The 21,823-nt window shown below is 50.4% G+C and overlaps 1 protein-coding gene across 1 annotated transcript in view; it reads left to right on the top strand.

Annotated features, from left to right (window-relative positions):
• Window positions 1-20,848, top strand: part of asb10 (ankyrin repeat and SOCS box containing 10) — a 100,484-nt gene extending 79,636 nt beyond the window's left edge. Inside the window, exons 4-5 of the mRNA XM_072468610.1 lie at window positions 5,523-6,027; window positions 20,714-20,848. Coding sequence (XP_072324711.1) covers window positions 5,523-6,027; window positions 20,714-20,848 — 640 coding nt within the window. The remainder of the gene's footprint in view (window positions 1-5,522; window positions 6,028-20,713) is intronic.
• Window positions 20,849-21,823: the final 975 nt, after the last annotated feature.

The raw sequence follows: 21,823 nt of genomic DNA, 5'->3' as shown, positions 1-21,823 counted from the left end.
CTTCCCAGACTGCTTCACTGTGACGCTGACTGCGAGGACACCGTTCCCAGACTACTTCACTGTGACGCTGACTATGAGAACACCGTTCACAGACTGCTTCACTGTGACACTGACTGCAGGACACTGTTCCCAGACTGCTTCACTGTGACACTGACTGTGAGGACACCCTTCCCAGACTGCTTCACTGTGACGCTGACTGCGAGGACACCGTTCCCAGACTACTTCACTGTGACGCTGACTATGAGAACACCGTTCACAGACTGCTTCACTGTGACACTGACTGCAGGACACTGTTCCCAGACTGCTTCACTGTGACACTGACTGTGAGGACACCCTTCCCAGACTGCTTCACTGTGACGCTGACTGCGAGGACATCGTTCCCAGACTACTTCACTGTGACGCTGACTATGAGAACACCGTTCACAGACTGCTTCACTGTGACACTGACTGCAGGACACTGTTCCCAGACTGCTTCACTGTGACACTGACTGCAGGACACTGTTCCCAGACTGCTTCACTGTGACGCTGACTGCGAGGGCACCGTTCCCAGACTGCTTCACTGTGATGCTGACTGCGAGGGCACCGTTCCCAGACTGCTTCACTGTGAGGACACCGTTCCCAGACTGATTGACTGTGATGCTGACTGCAGGACACTGTTCCCAGACTGCTTCACTGTGATGCTGAGTGCGAGGACACCGTTCCCAGACTTCTTCACTGTGAGGACACCGTTCCCAGACAGCTTCACTGTGACACTGACTGCAGGACACCGTTCCCAGACTGCTTCACCGTGAGGACACCGTTCCCAGACTGATTGACTGTGATGCTGACTGCGAGGACACTGTTCCCAGACTGCTTCACTGTGACGCTGACTGCAGGACACTCTTCCCAGAGTGCTTCACTGAGATGCTGTCTGTGCGGACACCGTTCCCAGACTGCTTCACTGTGACGCTGACTGTGAGGACACTGTTCCCAGACTGCTTCACTGTGACGCTGACTGCAGGACACCGTTCCCAGACTGTTTCACTGTGACGCTGACTGCGAGGGCACCGTTCCCAGACTGTTTCACTGTGACGCTGACTGTGAGAACACCGTTCCCAGACTGTTTCACTGTGACACTGACTGTGAGGACACCGTTCCCAGACTGCTTCACTGTGACGCTGACTGTGAGGACGCCGTTCCCAGACTGCTTCACTGTGACGCTGACTGTGAGGACACCGTTCCCAGACTGCTTCACCGTGAGGACACCGTTCCCAGACTGCTTCACCGTGAGGACACCGTTCCCAGACTGCTTCACTGTGACACTGACTGCAGGACACCGTTCCCAGACTGTTTCACTGTGACGCTGACTGTGAGAACACCGTTCCCAGACTGTTTCACTGTGACACTGACTGTGAGGACACCGTTCCCAGACTGCTTCACTGTGACGCTGACTGTGAGGACGCCGTTCCCAGACTGCTTCACTGTGACGCTGACTGTGAGGACACCGTTCCCAGACTGCTTCACCGTGAGGACACCGTTCCCAGACTGCTTCACCGTGAGGACACCGTTCCCAGACTGCTTCACCGTGAGGACACCGTTCCCAGAAAGCTTCACTGTGACACTGACTGCAGGACACCGTTCCCAGACTGCTTCACTGTGATGCTGACTGCGAGGACACTGTTCCCAGACTGCTTCACTGTGACGCTGACTGCAGGACACTCTTCCCAGAGTGCTTCACTGAGATGCTGTCTGTGCGGACACCGTTCCCGGACTGCTTCACAGTGACGCTGACTGTGAGGACACTGTTCCCAGAGTGCTTCACTGAGATGCTGTCTGTGCGGACACCGTTCCCGGACTGCTTCACTGTGACGCTGACTGTGAGGACACTGTTCCCAGACTGCTTCACTGTGACGCTGACTGCGAGGACACCGTTCCCAGACTGCTTCACTGTGACGCTGACTGCGAGGACACCGTTCCCAGACTGCTTCACTGTGACGCTGACTGCGAGGACACCGTTCCCAGACTGCTTCACTGTGACGCTGACTGCGAGGACACCGTTCCCAGGCTGCTTCACTGTGACGCTGACTGCGAGGACACTGTTCCCAGACTGCTTCACAGTGACACTGACTGTGAGGACACCGTTCCCAGGCTGCTTCACTGTGACGCTGACTGTGAGGACACCGTTCCCAGGCTGCTTCACTGTGACGCTGACTGCGAGGACACTGTTCCCAGACTGCTTCACTGTGATACTGACTGTGAGGACACCGTTCCCAGACTGCTTCACTGCGACGCTGACTGCGAGGACACCGTTCCCAGACTGCTTCACTGCGACGCTGACTGCGAGGACACCGTTCCCAGACTGCTTCACTGTGACGCTGACTGTGAGAACACCGTTCCCAGACTGTTTCACTGTGACACTGACTGTGAGGACACCGTTCCCAGACTGCTTCACTGTGACACTGACTGTGAGGACACCCTTCCCAGACTGCTTCACTGTGACACTGACTGTGAGGACACCGTTCCCAGACTGCTTCACTGTGACGCTGACAGTGAGGACACCGTTCCCAGACTGCTTCACTGTGACGCTGACTGCAGGACACCCTTCCCAGACTGCTTCACTGTGACGCTGACTGCAGGACACCCTTCCCAGACTGCTTCACTGTGACGCTGACTGTGAGGACACCGTTCCCAGACTGCTTCACTGTGACGCTGACTGTGAGGACACCGTTCCCAGACTGCTTCACTGTGAGGACACTGTTCCCAGACTGTTTCACTGTGACACTGACTGCGAGGACACCGTTCCCAGACTGCTTCACTGTGACACTGACTGTGAGGACACCGTTCCCAGACTGTTTCACTGTGACACTGACTGCGAGGACACCGTTCCCAGACTGCTTCACTGTGACGCTGACTGTGAGGACGCCGTTCCCAGACTGCTTCACTGTGACGCTGACTGCGAGGACACCGTTCCCAGACTGCTTCACTGTGACGCTGACTGTGAGGACACCGTTCCCAGACTGCTTCACTGTGAGGACACCGTTCCCAGACTGCTTCACTGTGACGCTGACTGCGAGGACACCGTTCCCAGACTGCTTCACTGTGACACTGACTGTGAGGACACCGTTCCCAGACTGTTTCACTGTGACGCTGACTGCAGGACACCGTTCCCAGACTGCTTCACTGTGATGCTGACTGCAGGATACCGTTCCCAGACTGTTTCACTGTGACACTGACTGCGAGGGCACCGTTCCCAGACTGCTTCACTGTGACGCTGACTGCGAGGGCACCGTTCCCAGACTGCTTCACTGTGACACTGACTGCAGGACACTGTTCCCAGACTGCTTCACTGTGAGGACACCGTTCCCAGACTGCTTCACTGTGACGCTGACTCTGAGGACACTGTTCCCAGACTGCATCACTGTGACACTGACTGCAGGACACTGTTCCCAGACTGCTTCACTGTGACGCTGACTGCAGGACACCGTTCCCAGACTGCTTCACTGTGACACTGACTGCAGGACACTGTTCCCAGACTGCTTCACTGCGAGGAAACTGTTCCCAGGCTGCTTCACTGTGACGCTGACTGCAGGACACTGTTCCCAGGTGAGAGTACAATGTTGGTAAATGTGAGGTCATCTATTTTGAGAGGAATAACAACAAAATGGACTATTATTTAAATGGTAATAAATGTCAGCATGCTGCTGTGCAGACGGAGCTGCTTTGCTGTGTGGTGTAGGTTGGTTAGAGGTCAGACTCCAGCTGACAGCACAATCCTCCCATTGCCTCCCCAGCACCCTGCAGACTGCACAAAGCCACTTTCCTTTCAATCTCTCACAGTGGGAGTGTCTGTCCTCGATAAAGCCCCATTGGCTAAAGCAGGATAATACCTGCCACTGATATAGTCTGACTGCTTCATTCTTCAATAACAAATTCCTCTGGAATTCCCAGTTCCAGAAACCTTAATTATACAAAGTAAAATTCTAGCTGAAAGATCTCATCAAAAAGAAGAACGGTAAGAAGTCTTACAACACCAGGGCAAAGTCCAACAGGTTTGTTTCGATGTCACTTGCTTTCGGAGCGCTGCTCCTTCCTCAGGTGAATGAACAGGTCTGTTCCAGAAACACATATATAGACAAATTCAAAGATGCCAAACAATGCTTGGAATGCGAGCATTAGCAGGTGATTAAATCTTTACAGATCCAGAGATGGGGTAACCCCAGGTTAAAGAGGTGTGAATTGTACCAAGCCAGGACAGTTGGTAGGATTTCGCAGGCCAGATGGTGGGGGATGAATGTAATGCGACATGAATCCCAGGTCCCGGCTGAGGCCGCACTCGTGTGTGCGGAACTTGGCTAAAAGTTTCTGCTCGGCGATTCTGCGTTGTCGCGCGTCCTGAAGGCCGCCTTGGAGAACGCTTACCCGGAGATCAGAGGCTGAATGCCCTTGACTGCTGAAGTGTTCCCCGACTGGAAGGGAACATTCCTGCCTGGCGATTGTCATGCGATGTCCATTCATTCGTTGTCAACGTTGGCTGAGTCACACGACTGTGTACCGCATACCTGGTGGGTGGTGTTCTCACGTGTAATAGTGGTATCCATGTCGATGATCTGGCACGTCTTGCAGAGATTGCCATGGCAGGGTTGTGTGGTGTCGTGGTCACTGTTCTGAAGGCTGAGTAGTTTGCTGACCACGACACCACACAACCCTGCCATGGCAATCTCTGCAAGACGTGCCAGATCATCGACATGGATACCACTATTACACGTGAGAACACCACCCACCAGGTACACGGTACACACTCGTGCGACTCGGCCAACGTTGTCTACCTCATACGCTGCAGGAAAGGATGTCCCGAAGCGTGGTACATTGGCGAGACCATGCAGACGCTGCGACAACGAATGAACGGACATCGCGCGACAATCACCAGGCAGGAATGTTCCCTTCCAGTCGGAGAACACTTCAGCAGTCAAGGGCATTCAGCCTCTGATCTCCGGGTAAGCGTTCTCCAAGGCGGCCTTCAGGACGCGCAACAACGCAGAATCGCCGAGCAGAAACTTATAGCCAAGTTCCGCACACATGAGTGCGGCCTCAACCGGGACCTGGGATTCATGTCGCATTACATTCATCCCCCACCATCTGGCCTGCGAAATCCTACCAACTGTCCTGGCTTGAGACAATTCACACCTCTTTAACCTGGGGTTACCCCATCTCTGGATCTGTAAAGATTTAGTCACCTGCTAATGCTCGCATTCCAAGCATTGTTTGGCATCTTTGAATTTGTCTATATATGTGTTTCTGGAACAGACCTCTTCATTCACCTGCGGAAGGAGCAGTGCTCCGAAAGCTAGTGACATCGAAACAAACCTGTTGGACTTTAACCTGGTGTTGTAAGACTTCGTACTGTGCTCACCCCAGTCCAACGCCGGCATCTCCACATCATTTAGAAAAATGGCCACAGTCTATCATTGCCTTTGGTGAGCTGTGATTGGCTAGACTAGGTTGTATTATCAAACTCTGATTGGCTGCTGTATTTGTTGTGACAGATGTGCGGTGCATTTATTGGGGTTTGGGAGCCACGTGAACAGCCGGACCGAGGATAACGATGACTCAGCTCTGCACATTGCTGCAAGGTTTGGTCTGGAGGAGCATGTGACCTTGTACCTTGAACATGGAGCTTCCATCAACCGGATGAATGACTGTGGGCAGATGCCACTGCACTGTGTGTGTGCACAGTCCCATGGCAAGGAGGATGCGGAGAGATATTACCGGGTATGTAAGCGGCTGATTGACCACGGGGGGAGTGTAGCAGCTTTGGATGAGGAGAAACAGTCGGCGCTGCACCTCGCCTGTCGCACAGCCAACTACCGGGTGGTGGATCTGCTCCTCCGCAAGGGAATCGATGTCAACCGCATGGACTATGGTGGGAATGCACCTATGCATAAAGCATTACAAGCCGTAGCTTACAGGCTGGAGCATGAACCTGAACGCACAGTCCGATCCCTCTTAAACTACGGCTCAATCCGCATCTGGCCAGGTGCAATCCCTAAGGTGAGATAAACGTCCCTTGTGATTGGTCAGTGTACATATGTCTATGGTGGCTGATATGTGTGTGTTTTTCTGTGTATTTTTGGTGTGTCGATTGTCATGTGATCACAATCCCGATTCTGCAGCGGGACTCAGTCCTCCTTCAATAGATCAATTGATCAGCAGACCAACAGGTCAGGTTTTGGGGCAGAATTTCAAAGGGAGGGTGTGTACGGATATGAAACAGGCATTCCGCATATCCAGCTGCAGAGCTGACCATGTGCAGCTCAGTAAGACACGGAGCCAGAGCGGCTCAGAGAACAAAAGATCTTGAATGAACCAGACCACTGAAGTAAGCAAAGGGGGAGAGCTTCCCGATACCATGTACGATGGCACGCTGGGCTCCCGATACCATGTACGATGGCACGCTGGGCTCCCGATACCATGTACGATGGCACGCTGGGCTCCCAATACCATGTACGATGGCACGCTGGGCTCCCAATACCATGTACGATGGCACGCTGGGCTCCCAATACCATGTACGATGGCACGCTGGGCTCCCAATACCATGTACGATGGCACGCTGGGCTCCCGATACCATGTGCGATGGCACGCTGGGCTCCCGATACCATGTGCGATGGCACGCTGGGCACCCGATACCATGTACGATGGCACGCTGGGCACCCGATACCATGTACGATGGCACGCTGGGCTCCCGATACCATGTACGATGGCACGCTGGGCTCCTGATACCATGTACGATGGCACGCTGGGCTCCCGATACCATGTACGATGGCACGCTGGGCTCCCGATACCATGTGCGATGGCACGCTGGGCACCCGATACCATGTACGATGGCACGCTGGGCTCCCGATACCATGTGCGATGGCACGCTGGGATCCCGATACCATGTACGATGGCACGCTGGGCACCCGATACCATGTACGATGGCACGCTGGGCTCCCGATACCATGTACGATGGCACGCTGGGCTCCTGATACCATGTACGATGGCACGCTGGGCTCCCGATACCATGTACGATGGCACGCTGGGCTCCCGATACCATGTGCGATGGCACGCTGGGCACCCGATACCATGTACGATGGCACGCTGGGCTCCCGATACCATGTACGATGGCACGCTGGGCTCCCGATACCATGTACGATGGCACGCTGGGCTCCCGATACCATGTACGATGGCACGCTGGGCTCCCGATACCATGTACGATGGCACGCTGGGCTTCCCGATACCATGTACGATGGCACGCTGGGCTCCCGATACCATGTACGATGGCACGCTGGGCTCCCGATGCCATGTACGATGGCACGCTGGGCTCCCGATACCATGTACGATGGCATGCTGGGCTCCTGATACCATGTACGATGGTACGCTGGGCTCCCGATACCATGTACGATGGCACGCTGGGCTCCCGATACCATGTACGATGGCACGCTGGGCTCCCGATACCATGTACGATGGCACGCTGGGCTTCCCGATACCATGTACGATGGCACGCTGGGCTCCCGATACCATGTACGATGGCACGCTGGGCTCCCAATACCATGTACGATGGCACGCTGGGCTCCCGATACCATGTACGATGGCATGCTGGGCTCCTGATACCATGTACGATGGTACGCTGGGCTCCCGATACCATGTACGATGGCACGCTGGGCTCCCGATACCATGTACGATGGCACGCTGGGCTCCTGATACCATGTACGATGGCACGCTGGGCTCCCGATACCATGTACGATGGCACGCTGGGCTTCCCGATACCATGTACGATGGCACGCTGGGCTCCCGATACCATGTACAATGGCACGCTGGGCTCCTGCGATAAGGACTCAGGAACTGGACGTCATGGTCAGAAAGATTCCATTTTTAAATTCCAGTCAATGACATTTTGGAAGAGATTAAGGCCCCTGAATTCCGAAGTACAGTTAGAAGCAAAACTTTTAATTTGTTAAGAAGCTTAATTCAGCCCGAGGTCCCCAGAGATAAGAATTGCTTAAAACATTAGAAGATAGGGCAGCACGGTGGTGCAGTGGTTAGCACTGCTGCCTCACGGCGCCGAGGTCCCAGGTTCGATCCCGGCTCTGGGTCACTGTCCGTGTGGAGTTTGCACATTCTCCCCGTGTCTGCGTGGGCTTCGCCCCCACAACCCAAAGATGTGCAGGGTAGGTGGATTGGCCACGGCAAATTGCCCCTTAATTGGAAAAAATTAATTTGGCACTCTAAATTTATATTTTTAAAAAATTAGAAGATCATTATTCACAAAAGCCCCTGATTATTGGGGAGACGTTTCGATTTCATAGAAGGAATCAGTTTGAAGGGGAAAATATTTGCAGCTCATCGCAAACCCTGAAGTCATAGAATTTTTTTTTTCATAGAATTTACGTGCAGAAGGCCATTCAGCCCATCGAGTCTGCACCGGCTCTTGGAAAGAGCACCCTACCCAAGGTCAACACCTCCACCCTATCCCCATAACCCAGTAACCCCACCCAACACTCAGGGCAATTTTGGACACTAAGGGCAATTTATCATGGCCAATCCACCTAACCTGCACATCTTTGGACTGTGGGAGGAAACCGGAGCACCCGGAGGAAACCCACGCACACACGGGGAGGATGTGCAGACTCCGCACAGACAGTAACCCAAGCTGGGAATCGAACCTGGGACCCTGGAGCTGTGAAGCAATTGTGCTTGAAGGGTTTTGCAAATTTGGCGATTTGTTAGATGATCGTTATTAGAGATCATAATTCGAGATTGTTTAGCGTGTGGTTTGAAAAACGAGGCCATTCAAAGAAGGTTATTAACAGAACGTATTCTAAGTCTGATGACTGCATTAGATATTGCTGGTTCCATGGAGCACACAGCTGAGGAGGTTTCCCAGCTTTGAGCAAGCACGAAGATCCATAAACTGGCTGCCACCCAGAGAATGCCCAGACGTGTCATCGCTGTGCAAAAAAGGGCCGTTGACAGGCTGACTGCTGGAGCAAGAACCGCAATGTCAGAACAGGCTGCACAACACGAGCTCGCTGGAGTAAAATAACTTCTCCAGAGGACAACACGCAAAGGAAGACACAGAATTCAAAGAAGAAACAAACCAAATTCAACTATGAAAATCCATAATGTGGAAAAAGAATAACTGCAATGAGACTAAAGCAATGAATTCTGCTGAAGAATTGAAGTTGAGCGTGCTCACAGTCCAGGGTGATTCACAATAGTTCTGGGTAGTGCCAAAACTGAATGCAGAACCGGTTAAAATGGAGGTCGATATGGGGCTGCCATCTCAATAATTACTGAGACCATCTATGAACGGAAACTTAACCACCTGCCTTTCAACCAGCAGGTGTGATTGTGAGGACCTATACTGAGGAAATAGCGCCTGAGTGGACAAACCACAAAGGTACCACTCCATGTGGTTCCAGAAGGTTTTCCAGTTTGCTTTGGCCACTCTTGGCTGGAAAGGATTAAACAGAATTGGAGCTCTGTCAGACTTACTGACCGACATGGAAAAGCACGGCAGTATTTTTGACGACACACTGGGGTTCGTGAAAGGTGTACAGGTGTCCCAGCCATGGTTTGGAGGTCAGGGTTCCGAAAACTCCAAAGTATATCATGGAGTCCACCTGACCTACAACTGTTTATAGATTGTGGTTACGGGGAGCACAAGGGCCCACTTTACAGGTGTTATTGAACGGAGGCCTTCAGCACATTTAATCAAAAACAAAGTCTATTCTACAAATTTAGTTAACATTTTTAGAAACACAGGAAGCATTTTATCAACTACCAACATAAATACCCCACACAGCTACAGTGCTCTATGTATAACCTTAATAAATTTCCCCCTTTAATTGTTCCAATTTAATAACAAGATCCCATAAACCAGAAAACCCTTTTGAAAGATGTGGCCCAGCACATAGAACTCAGACCTGGTATGGACGCTCCTGTTTTCTTTCCAAAACAGCAGGTTTAAATTCCTTCCAGAAAACAGTTATTTATTTTCAAGTTATCGAGCAGTCTGGAAACAGCTTTTATAAAAACCTGCTTTCAACCTGTGCAGAATAAAACCAGTTCAAACTCAAAGCGAAAGTAAAATCAACTCCCAGAGCCACAGCCCAGCTCCACCCATACAATGACATCACTGAAGCCATGTGATAAGACAAAAACATTTCTTAAAGGGACACTTCCATGCCAGGTGAAAGTGATCACAATTCAGTTAGATTCAGCATTACCCTGGAAAAGGGCAGAGATGAAGCAGGAGTAGAAATATTGAACTGGGGGAAGGCAGATTTTGTCGAAATGAGAAGGGACTTGGCTGAGGAGGACTGGCCAGCACTGCTCGAGGATAAACCAGTGGCAAACCAGTGGGAAGCACTAAAAGGAGACATTCTAAAGGTGCAAAGTAGACATGTCCCTCCAAAAATAAGAGTGGTCCTGCCAAATCTAGACCCCCCAGTTGTCTACAGGAATACAGAGGAATTTCAAACAGAAAAAGAAAGCGTACAATAGGCATAAAGAACTCAGCAATGTAGATTGACGAGTATAGCAAGTGTAGGGACAAAGTCATAAATGCAATGAGCAAATCAAAGAGACGGCATGAAAAAGATTTGCAAGTAAAGTTAAAGAAAACCCAAAGATGTTTCACCAATATATTAATGGTAAAAGGTTAGTTCAGGAAAAAGAGGGACCTATCAGAGATGAAGAAGGGAACTTGTGTGTAGATCAGAGGCTACGGAAGGGTTTTAAATGAACATTTTGTCTCCGTGTTTACAAAGGAAGTGGATGATGCAGATATAATCGTCCAGGAGGAACTCTGAGATACTGGATGGGATAAAGAGGAAGTACTCAAAGGATTGCAACCCTTGAAAGCTGATAAGTCACCAGGGTCAGATGGATTGTCGCTGGCTGCCCTTGCAATTGGAAAATTGTTTCAAGTGTTGTTCCACAGGGCTCGGTGTTGGGCCCTGACTGTTAGTGTTATATATTAACGATTAGGATGCGAACGCGGGGGGCACGATTGGGAAATTTGCAGATGACACAAAGATTGGCCAAGTGGTGGACAGAGTAGAGGAAGCTACAATCTCCAGAATGATATCGATGGGTTGGTGGAGTGGGCGATAAAGTGGCAGCTGGAATTTAACACCGAGAAGTATGAGGTCAGCATTGAGGGAGGTTGAACAGTTGTAGGGAGGACACAATAAATGGGATATACTAAGAGGGGGAGATGAAGTGAGAGATCTTGGCGTACAGATACACAGGTCCCTAAAGGCAGCAGTTCAAGTAGACAAGATTGTTAAGAAAGCTTATGGAATGCTCTCCTTCATTGGCAGAGGTATAGAATATAAAAGTAAGGATATGAAGTTGGAATTGTATAAAACACCGGTGAGGCCACAACTGGAGTATTGTGGGCAGTTCTGGTCGCCACATTACAGGGAGGATGTTATTGCGCTGGCGAGAGAGCAGAGGAGGTTTACAAGAATGTTGCCAGGGCTGGAAAAGTGTGAGCACAGATTGGATAGAATCATAGAATCCCTCCAGTGCAGAAGGTGGGATTAGAAAGGACACCTGGGTGTCCTCGGGCTGGCATGGACAGGATGGGCTGAATGGCCTCCTTCTGTGGGTTGTAACTTTTCTTTTTATTCATGTTTTATCGGGTTTTTTGGTGTACAAAACAAATATAAATCCGAACAGAACAATGAGAGTTACGCAAGACAGTACATGGGGAGAAATACTCAAATTATTTCCATCGAGATTGGTTTCAACTATTTCCATGGACATGTCGCAGTTTCCCCTTTCCATTCTTTTATCCTTTCCTCACAGTGTTCGCCGAGGCAGTTGTGGTCCCTTGCGTTTTGCTCCCTCTCTTTTTCCCCCCTGGTTCCCGCCGTTCTTACCCCTGCCCCCCCCCTCCCTTGTGCCCCCTGGTTCTCCAGTTCGGTTTGGTTGAGTTCCTTGTTTCCCTGACCACCCCCCTCTTTCTCTCTCCCCCCCCCCCCCCCCACCTTACTTCGCTTCTGTGTCATGCTATCTTCTCCTGGTCTTTGGCTTCCTAGTTGTTGGCTACAAACAGGTCTTGGAACAGTTGGGTGAATGGCTCCCACGTTCTGTGGAAGTCTTTTTCCGATCCTCGGATGGTGAATTTGATTTCCTCCATTTGGAGAGATTCCGAGAGGTCGGACAGCCAGTCTGCGGCTTTGGGTGGTGCTGCTGACTGCCAGCCGAACAGGATTCTACGGCGGGCGATCAGGGAGGCAAAGGCAAGGGCGTCCGCCCTCCTCCCCAGGAATAGATCTGGCTGGTCTGATACCCCGAAGACCGCCACTTTCGGGCATGGCTCCACCCTCACCCCCACCACTTTGCTCCTTCGGGTTCTGGTCAAGTGGGCTCTATGTACCACTTTTAGCTGCGTTACGCCTTGCACATACGGAGGTAGAGTTGACCCTGTGCTGTGCTTCGCTCCAGAATCCCCACCCTATTTCGAACCCTACATCCTCCACCCACTTCTCACTTGTTTGTGCTGTAACGTGTCTATGGCTCTATGATATATTAATTAACGGCACAAATGAGCAAGAACATTTACTGACTTCGCAGCTTCACTGAAATGACTTCAAATGCTTGAGCTTCATGTCAGGAAAGATAAATGTGATTTCTCCCAGACATCAATTCAATATCTTGGACGTGTAATTGACAGTAAGGCTCTGCTTAAAGCATCTAAAACAAATGGAAGCCATTATGGAGGCTCCACGGGGAAAAAAACATCACTCATCTTGAGCAGTCCTCGGGTTAATCTTCCACGATGGAAAATTTGTCCAGAATCTGTCCTAGCAAACGGACACCGGAATACGGAAAAGAAAATCAATCTGCAAAAGAATCACTGGTTTGGAAATCAAGTTGTTTCTGGACGTGACCTTGGCTGCAGTTGTTTTTAGCTGCTCCTGGCAGCTCAGTGTCCTATCTAAGGTCACTCTGAGGTACGTTGGGATTGGGTGGTGATTTAACTTGTAGCCATTCATTTAGATGTTAAGCAGACAACTCAAAGGTTGGTGGAGTTGCGGATAGTGAAGAGGATTGTCAGAGGATACAGCAGAATATAAACTGGCTGCAGTCTTGGGTGGAGAAATGGCAGATGGAGTTGAATCTGGATAAGTCTGAGGGAATGCACTTTGGAAGGTCCAATGCATGTAGGAATTACACAATAAATGATAGAACTCTCATGATTACTGACAGGCAAAGAGGTCTGGGCGTGCATGTCCACCGATCACTGAAAATCACAATGCATGTGGATAAGGTGGTCAAGAAGGCATACGGCATGCTGGCCTTCACTGGCATTGAATATAAAAATTGGCAAATCATGTTGCAGCTGTACATGACCTTAGTTAGGCCTCATTTGGAGTATTGTGTACAATTTTGGTCACCACACTACCAGATGGATGTGGAGGCTTTGGAGAGGGTACAGAAGTGGTTTACTAGGATGTTGCCTGGTAGGGAGGGCATTAGCTATGAGGAGAGGTTGGATAAACACGGTCTGTTCTCACTGGAAGGACGGAGGTTGAGAGGCGACCTGATAGATGTCTACATGATTATGAGTGGCATGGACAGAGTGGATAGACAGATGCTCTTTCCTAGGGTAGGAGAGTCCAGTACGAGGGGACATAAGGTTAAAGTGCGTGGGGAAAAGTTTAGAACAGATGTGCGAGGCAAGTTTTTTACTCAGAGGGGGGTAAATATCTGGAACGTGCTGCCTGGGGAGGTGGTGGGAGCCGGTACGATAGCAGAATTTAAGGGACATCTAGACAAATATATGAATAGGGTGGGACTGGAAGGATACGAACTCCGTAAGTGCAGACGGTTTTAGTTTAGGCAGGTACCATGGTCGGCACAGGTTTGGACGGTCGTAGCGCCTGTTCCGGTGCTGTATTGTTCTTTGTTCTTTGGCTTTTGCCTACCCTCCAATCCAGGCAGCATCCTGGTAAATCTCCTTTGCACCCTTTCCAATGCTTCCACATCCTTCCCATAATGAGGTGACCAGAACTGCACGCAATACTCCAGATGTGGTCTCACCAGGGTCATGTACAGCATAACCCCGCGGCTCTCAAACTCAATCCCCCTGTTAATAAACACTAACACACTATAGGCCTTCTTCACGGCTCTATCCACTTGAGTGGCAACCTTCAGAGATCTGTGGACTTGAACCCCAAGATCTCTCTGTTCCTCCACATTCCTCAGAACCCTGCCGTTGACCCTGTAATCCGCATTCAAACTTGTCCTACCAAAATGAATCACCTCGCACTTATCAGGGTTAAACTCCATCTGCCATTTTCCAGCCCAGCTCTGCATCCTATCAATGTCTCTTTGCAGCCTACAACAGCCCTCCACCTCGTCCTCTACTCCACCAATCTTGGTGTCATCAGCAAATTTACTGACCCACCCTTCAGCCCCCTCCTCCAAGTCATTGATAAAAATCACAAATAGCAGAGGACCCAGCACTGATCCCTGTGGTACACCGCTGGTAACTGGTCTCCAGTCTGAAAATTTTCCATCCACCACCACCCTCTGTCTTCTATGTGATAGCCAGTTACTGATCCAATTGGCCAAATTTCCCTCTATCCCACACCTCCTTACTTTCTTCATCAGCCGACCATGGGGAACCTTATCAAACGCCTTACTAAAATCCATGTATACAACATCAACTGCTCGATCTTCATCTACACACTTAGTTACCTCCTCAAAGAATTTAATCAAATTTGTGAGGCAAGATTTATCCTTCACGAATCCGTGTTGACTATCCCGGATTAAGCTGCATCTTTCCAAATGGTCACTAATCCTATCCCTCAGGGCCCTTTCCATTAACTTACCAACCACCGAAGTAAGACTAACCGGCCTATAATTACTAGGGTCATTCCTATTCCCTTTCTTGAACAGAGGAACAACATTCGCCTCTCTCCAGTCTTCCGGCACTATCCCCGTGGACAGTGAGGACACAAAGATCAAAGCCAAAGGCTCTGCAATCTCATTCCTTGCCTCCCAAAGAATCCTAGGATATATCCCATCTGGCCCAGGGGACTTGTCGACCCGAAGGTTTTTCAAAATTGCTAATACATCCTTCCTCAGAACATCTACCTCCTCCAGCCTACCCACCTGTATCACACTCTCATCCTCAAAAACATGCCTCCTCTCCTTTGTGAACACTGAAGAAAAGTATTCATTCAACGCCTCACATATTTCTTCTGACTCCATGCACAAGTTCCCACTACTGTCCTTGACCGGCCCTATCCTCACCCTGGTCATTCTTTTACTTCTCACCTAAGAGTAAAAAGCCTTGGGGTTTTCCTTGATCCAACCCGCCAAGGACTTCTCATACCCCCTCCTAAGCCCTTTTTTTAGCTCATTCCTTGCTACTTTGTAACCCTCAAGCGACCCAACTGAACCTTGTTTTCTCATCCTTACATACGCTTCCTTTTTCCTCTTGACAAGACATTCAACCTCTTTTGTGAACCATGGTTCCCTCACACGGCCATTTCCTCCCTGCCTGACAGGGACATACCTATCAAGGACACAACAGTATTTGTTCCTTGAACAAGCTCCACTTTTCATTTGTGCCTTTCCCTGACAGTTTCTGTTGCCATCTTATGCTCCCTAATTCTTGCCTAATCGCATCATAATTACCCCTCCCCCATTATAAACCTTGCCCTGCCGTATGGCCCTGTCCCTCTCCATTGCAATAGTGAAAGACACCGAATTGTGGTCACTATCTCCAAAGTGCTCTCCCACAAACAAATCTAACACTTAGCCCGGTTCATTACCCAGTACCAAATCCAATGTGGCCTCCCCTCTTGTCGGCCTATCCACATATTGTGTCAGGAAACTCTCCTGCACACACTGTACAAAAACTGCCCCATCCGAACTGTTCGACCTATAGAGGTTCCAATCAATATTTGGAAAGTTAAAGTCACCCATGACAACTACTCTTAGACCTCCACACCTATCCATAATCTGCTTTGCAATTTCTTCCTCCACATCTCTATTACTATTTGGGGGCCTATAGAAAACTCCTAACAACGTGACCGCTCCTTTCCTATTTCTAACTTCAGCCCATATTACCTCAATAGGCAGATCCCCTTCAAACTGCCTTTCTGCAGCCGTTAAACTATCCTTGATTAACAATGCTACTCCTCCACCTCTTTTACCACCTTCCCTACTCTTACTGAAACATCTATACCCCAGAACTTCCAACAACCATTCCTGTCCCTGTTCTAACCGTGTCTCCGTAATGGCCACAACATCGTAGTCCCAAGTACCAATCCACGCTCCAAGTTCACCTACCTTATTCCGGATGCTCCTTGCATTGAAGTAGACACACTTCAATCCACCTTTCTGTCTGCCGGTACACTCCTGCGACCTTGATACCCTCCTCAGTACCTCACTACTCTCAACACTGGCTTCTGCACTACAGCTCGTTTACCCTGCCCCCTGACAAATTAGTTTAAACCCCCCCCCGAAGAGCCGTAGCAAATTTCCCTCCCAGGATATTGGTGCCCCTCTGGTTCAGGTGCAAACCGTCCTGTCTGTACAGGTCCCACCTTCCCCAGAATGTGCTCCAATTATCCACGTACCTGAAACCCTCCCTCCTACACCATCCCTGCAGCCACGTGCAACATCGTGGGCCGAAGGGCCTGTACTGCGCTGTATTGTTCTATGTTCTATGTTCTATGTTCTATGTTCTATGAGACAGGATCTACTCCCATTTGGAAGCAAATGGACGTATTAGTGAGAGGCAGCACGGTTTTGTGAAGGGGAGGTCGTGTCTCACTAACTTGATAGAGTTTTTCGAGGAGGTCACTAAGATGATTGATGCAGGTAGGGCAGTGGATGTTGTCTATATGGACTTCAGTAAGGCCTTTGACAAGGTCCCTCATGGTAGACTAGTACAAAAGGTGAAGTCACACGGGATCAGGGGTGAGCTGGCAAGGTGGATACAGAACTGGCTAGGCCATAGAAGGCAGAGAGTAGCAATGGAAGGATGCTTTTCTAATTGGAGGGCTGTGACCAGTGGTGTTCCACAGGGATCAGTGCTGGGACCTTTGCTCTTTGTAGTATATATAAATGATTTGGAGGAAAATGTAACTGGTCTGATTAGTAAGTTTGCAGACGACACAAAGGTTGGTGGAATTGCGGATAGCGATGAGGACTGTCGGAGGATACAGCAGGATTTAGATTGTTTGGAGACTTGGGCGGAGAGATGGCAGATGGAGTTTAATCCGGACAAATGTGAGGTAATGCATTTTGGAAGGTCTAATGCAGGTAGGGAATATACAGTGAATGGTAGAACCCTCAAGAGTATTGAAAGTCAAAGAGATCTAGGAGTACAGGTCCACAGGTCATTGAAAGGGGCAACACAGGTGGATAAGGTAGTCAAGAAGGCATACGGCATGCTTGCCTTCATTGGCCGGGGCATTGAGTATAAGAATTGGCAAGTCATGTTGCAGCTGTATAGAACCTTAGTTAGGCCACACTTGGAGTATAGTGTTCAATTCTGGTCGCCACACTACCAGAAGGATGTGGAGGCTTTAGAGCGGGTGCAGAAGAGATTTACCAGAATGTTGCCTGGTATGGAGGGCATTAGCTATGAGGAGCGGTTGAATAAACTCGGTTTGTTCTCACTGGAACAAAGGAGGTTGAGGGGAGACCTGATAGAGGTATACAAAATTATGAGGGGCATAGACAGAGTGGATAGTCAGAGGCTTTTCCCCAGGGTAGAGGGGTAAATTACTAGTGGGCATAGGTTTAAGGTGAGAGGGGCAAGGTTTAGAGTAGATGTACGAGGCAAGTTTTTTACGCAGAGGGTAGTGGGTGCCTGGAACTCGCTACCGGAGGAGGTGGTGGAAGCAGGGACGATAGTGACATTTAAGGGGCATCTTGACAAATACATGAATAGGATGGGAATAGAGGGATACGGACCCAGGAAGTGTAGAAGATTGTAGTTTAGTCGGGCAGCATGGTCGGCACGGGCTTGGAGGGCCGAAGGGCCTGTTCCTGTGCTGTACATTTCTTGTTCTTGTTCTTGTTCTTTATCTGCACTCTCTCCCTGTTCCTCACCTCGCTAGCACGTGGCACCGGCAACAAACCAGATGCCAACTCCTGCTCTCCCTCCTTCCCTTCTGAGCCACAGGGACGGACTCAGTGCTGGAGATCCGGTCACCGTGGGTTACCCCTGGTAAGTCCCCCCCCCACCCCCCCACCCCCCAACAGTATCCAAAGCGGTATACTTGTTACTAAGGGGAACGACCACAGGGGATCCCTGTACTGACTGCTTCCTCCCAGCCCCTCTCACCGTCACCCATCTATCTTCATTCTTCGGAGTAACTACATCCCTGAAGCTTCTATCCATGACCACCTCTGCCTCCCGAATGATCCAAAGTTCTTCCAGCTCCAGTTCCCTGATGCGGTTTCTGAGGAGCTGGAGATGGGTGCACTTCCCACAGGTGAAATCAGCAGTGACACTGACGGCATCCCCCACCTCAAACATTCTGCAGGAGGAACATTGCACTGCCTTCCCTGCCAGCCCTCTCGATCATTTGTGGTAAAAACAAGAAAAAGAAAGGAAGAGCTTACCTGATAATCACTCACCCCCTTAGGTTAGAGGAGGTGGAAGGGTGGGAGACACAACAAGTGTAGTGTCTCAGGTTTAGCAGCTGGCCAACTTTAAAAAAAAATAATTTTGATTCAAATTTTCACAAAATATCAACAACAAAATACAAAAAGAAAAGAGCAACCCCCCCCCCCCCCCTCCATATACATAAATAATAAACTAACAACGTGCATCAACACAAAGGCAGAAATACACACCCATTCAAGAAAAACGAAAAACGAACCAAACTCCCCGCCACCCCCCCCGGGTTGCTGCCGCTGCTGACCATTGTCTATCGTTCTGCCAGGAAGTCTAGGAACGGTTGCCACCGCCTGAAGAACCCTTGTACCGATCCCCTCAAGGTGAATTTCACCCTCTCCAATTGAATAAACCCCGCCATATCGCTGATCCAGGATTCCACGCTTGGGGGCCTCGCATCCTTCCACTGAAGAAGAATCCTTCACCGAGCTACCAGGGACGCAACGGCTAGAATTCCGGCCTCTTTCGTCTCCTGCACTCCCGGCTCCCCTGCAACCCCAAATATTGCGAGCCCCCAGCCCGGCTTGACCCTGGAACCTACCACCCTCGACACTGTCCTTGCTACACCCTTCCAAAGGTCCTCCAACGCTGGGCATGCCCAGAACATGTGGGTGTGGTTTGCTGGGCTCCCTGAGCACCGAGCACACCTGTCCTCGCACCCAAAGAACCGGCTTATCCTTGCCCCGGTCATGTGAGCCCTATGCAGCACCTTAAACTGTATGAGGCTGAGCCTCGCGCACGTGGAGGAAGAGTTCACCCTCCCAGGGCACAGCCAGCCAACTTTAATACAGGTAAAAATAAAACACTTAACCAGCAACCACTGCGCCCCACACTATAACAGCAATCAGCTGTTATGGGCCGTGCAAACAATTTAAATCTTATCTACTTACCCAGCAGTCACTGTGTCCTCACTCCGACAGGATTCAGATGGAAACCCCCAAAGGTAAGTTATTTAAAATTCACTCACCTTCCCAGCAAGCACTCAGCAACCACTGCGTCCCGCATTGTAACAGCAATCAGCTAATGTGGGCCCGCGCAAACAATTTAAATCTGTACTACTTACCCAGCAGTCACTCTGTTCTTGTCAGATGGCCTGATTTATTACAAGAACACTTGTAGCTAAAGCTATTAACGATTTATTAACATTAACTGTGGGTCAAATATATACAAAACAACAGATGAATAACAGTCTGAACACGCACAAGTAATCTCTCTCAGCTTCCTCGTCAGTCAGGTCACCTGTCTCTAACATTCACTTATATACTAATGAGACTCCTAGTGCTCAGTCGGTGAATTACAACACAACGATGATATCACTGCACCGATTGGGTGGAGAATTCCACGTTGGGACTGGGGCCGGGTGGCAGACCTGTCACCAGTCTCCGCTCCTGCTCCGCCGCCTGTAATGGGTTCCGTGCTCCGTGCTAGCAGGAACATGCAAACAGCTGATAGGCATTGTTTTGAAAGCAATTAACAGCCTGGAGGGCAGCAGGGTAGCACAGTGGTTAGCACTGTTGCTTCGCAGCTCCAGGGTCCTGGGTTCGATTCCCGGCTTGGGTCACCGTCTGTGCGGAGTCTGCACGTTCTCCCCGTGTCTGCGTGGGTTTCCTCCGGGTGCTCCTTTGCATCTTTGACTTTGTCAATATATATGTTTCTGGAACCTACCTCTTCATTCACCTGAGGAAGGAGCAGCGCTCCGAAAGCTAGTGACATCGAAACAAACCTGTTGGACTTTAACCTGGTGTTGTAAGACTTCGTACTGTGCTCACCCCAGTCCAACGCCGGCACCTCCACATCATTCCTGCAGTGGTGCCCAGAGCTGGACACAATTCTCTAGTTGGGGCCTAACCTGAGCTTTATAAAGGTTCGGCATAACTTCCCGCTTTTGTACTCAATGACTCTGTTTATGCAGCCCAAGACCTGGTGCAATGTTCCCGCCCCCACCCGCGGGTGGGTTGTATACCCCGCCCGCCCCGCGCCGGGTCATCTCACCCTGTGATGCCAATGTTACATTCTTCTCTTCCTTGGTACCAGGTGTTGAAATTCTGCTCACAGTCTCCACGGACGATCGAGGTTCTCATCAATGTTTATGATCGACTCAAGGTAACGGATGACTGGGTGGAGTCGGTGCCACAGAAGGTGCTCCAGGTAGAAACCGTGTTTGATTAAACAAGTTGGGATTGAAACAAGTGGAGTGACTGGGCAATTGAATGCAGTATAATTTGGATAAATGTGGAGTTATCCAGTTTGGGAGCAAACGCAGGATTTGGATTTGTTTATTGTCACGTGTACCGAGGTTCAGTGAAAAGTATTATTCTGTGTATAGTCCAGGCAGATCGTTCCATACAGGAATAAACAAAGGACATACATAAAGACACAATGTAAATACATAGGCACAGGCATCGGGTGAAGCATACGGGAGTGCAGTACTACTCAGTAGAGATGTAGGAAGGCAGATTATCATCTGAATGGCCATAAATTAGGAGAGAGGAATGTGCAACGAGACCTGGGTGTCCTCGTACACCAGTCACTGAAGGTAAGGACCAGAGAGCCTCTGGAGAGGCAGGGTAGGGATGTGGTCTGGGGTGGGAGTGGGAGGGAGGGGTGGGGGTCATGGGGGCGGTGAGCGGTGATGGGTCACTCACTGGGTAGGCTGTACCATATAACACCCCCACATCGAAGGCCCCATCCCCTGCTGCCTTTGCGGGTGACCCTGGGCGGAACGGCAGACTGTCCTGGGGGCTCTGCCCCGTGCCCACCTCCATCACCAACACCCCACTCCACCGACCTCCCGCACCCGCACCATGCTCTGCATTCAGTCCAGCCAACACCCTGCAGATACACGCTCGAGGCAGATCGCAACGTCGGTCAACAGGTGTTTACTGTGCCCTGGCCCCTCGGTCTCTGCTGTGTGCTGCACCCGTGCCAATGTAACCGCTGTCTAACTTTCTTATCCTCTCTGCTATAATGCTCCGCCTGGGGGGGGGGGGGCCCTGGCAGCAAAGCAGACAGGCTGCTGCATATACACCGTCACCTGGGTCCTCTTTGGCCTTGTTCTTTGGATGGGGCTGGACCTGATTGTGCCAGGTCAAGATTCGGGGGTCACAGGTGACAAAGTGCCGCCCTGTCCTGTCCGCTGCGCAC

Source organism: Scyliorhinus torazame, chromosome 11 (genome assembly GCF_047496885.1).
Source record: "Scyliorhinus torazame isolate Kashiwa2021f chromosome 11, sScyTor2.1, whole genome shotgun sequence".
Classification (NCBI taxonomy): domain Eukaryota; kingdom Metazoa; phylum Chordata; class Chondrichthyes; order Carcharhiniformes; family Scyliorhinidae; genus Scyliorhinus; species Scyliorhinus torazame.
This window is presented reverse-complemented; position numbering and strand designations above follow the sequence as displayed.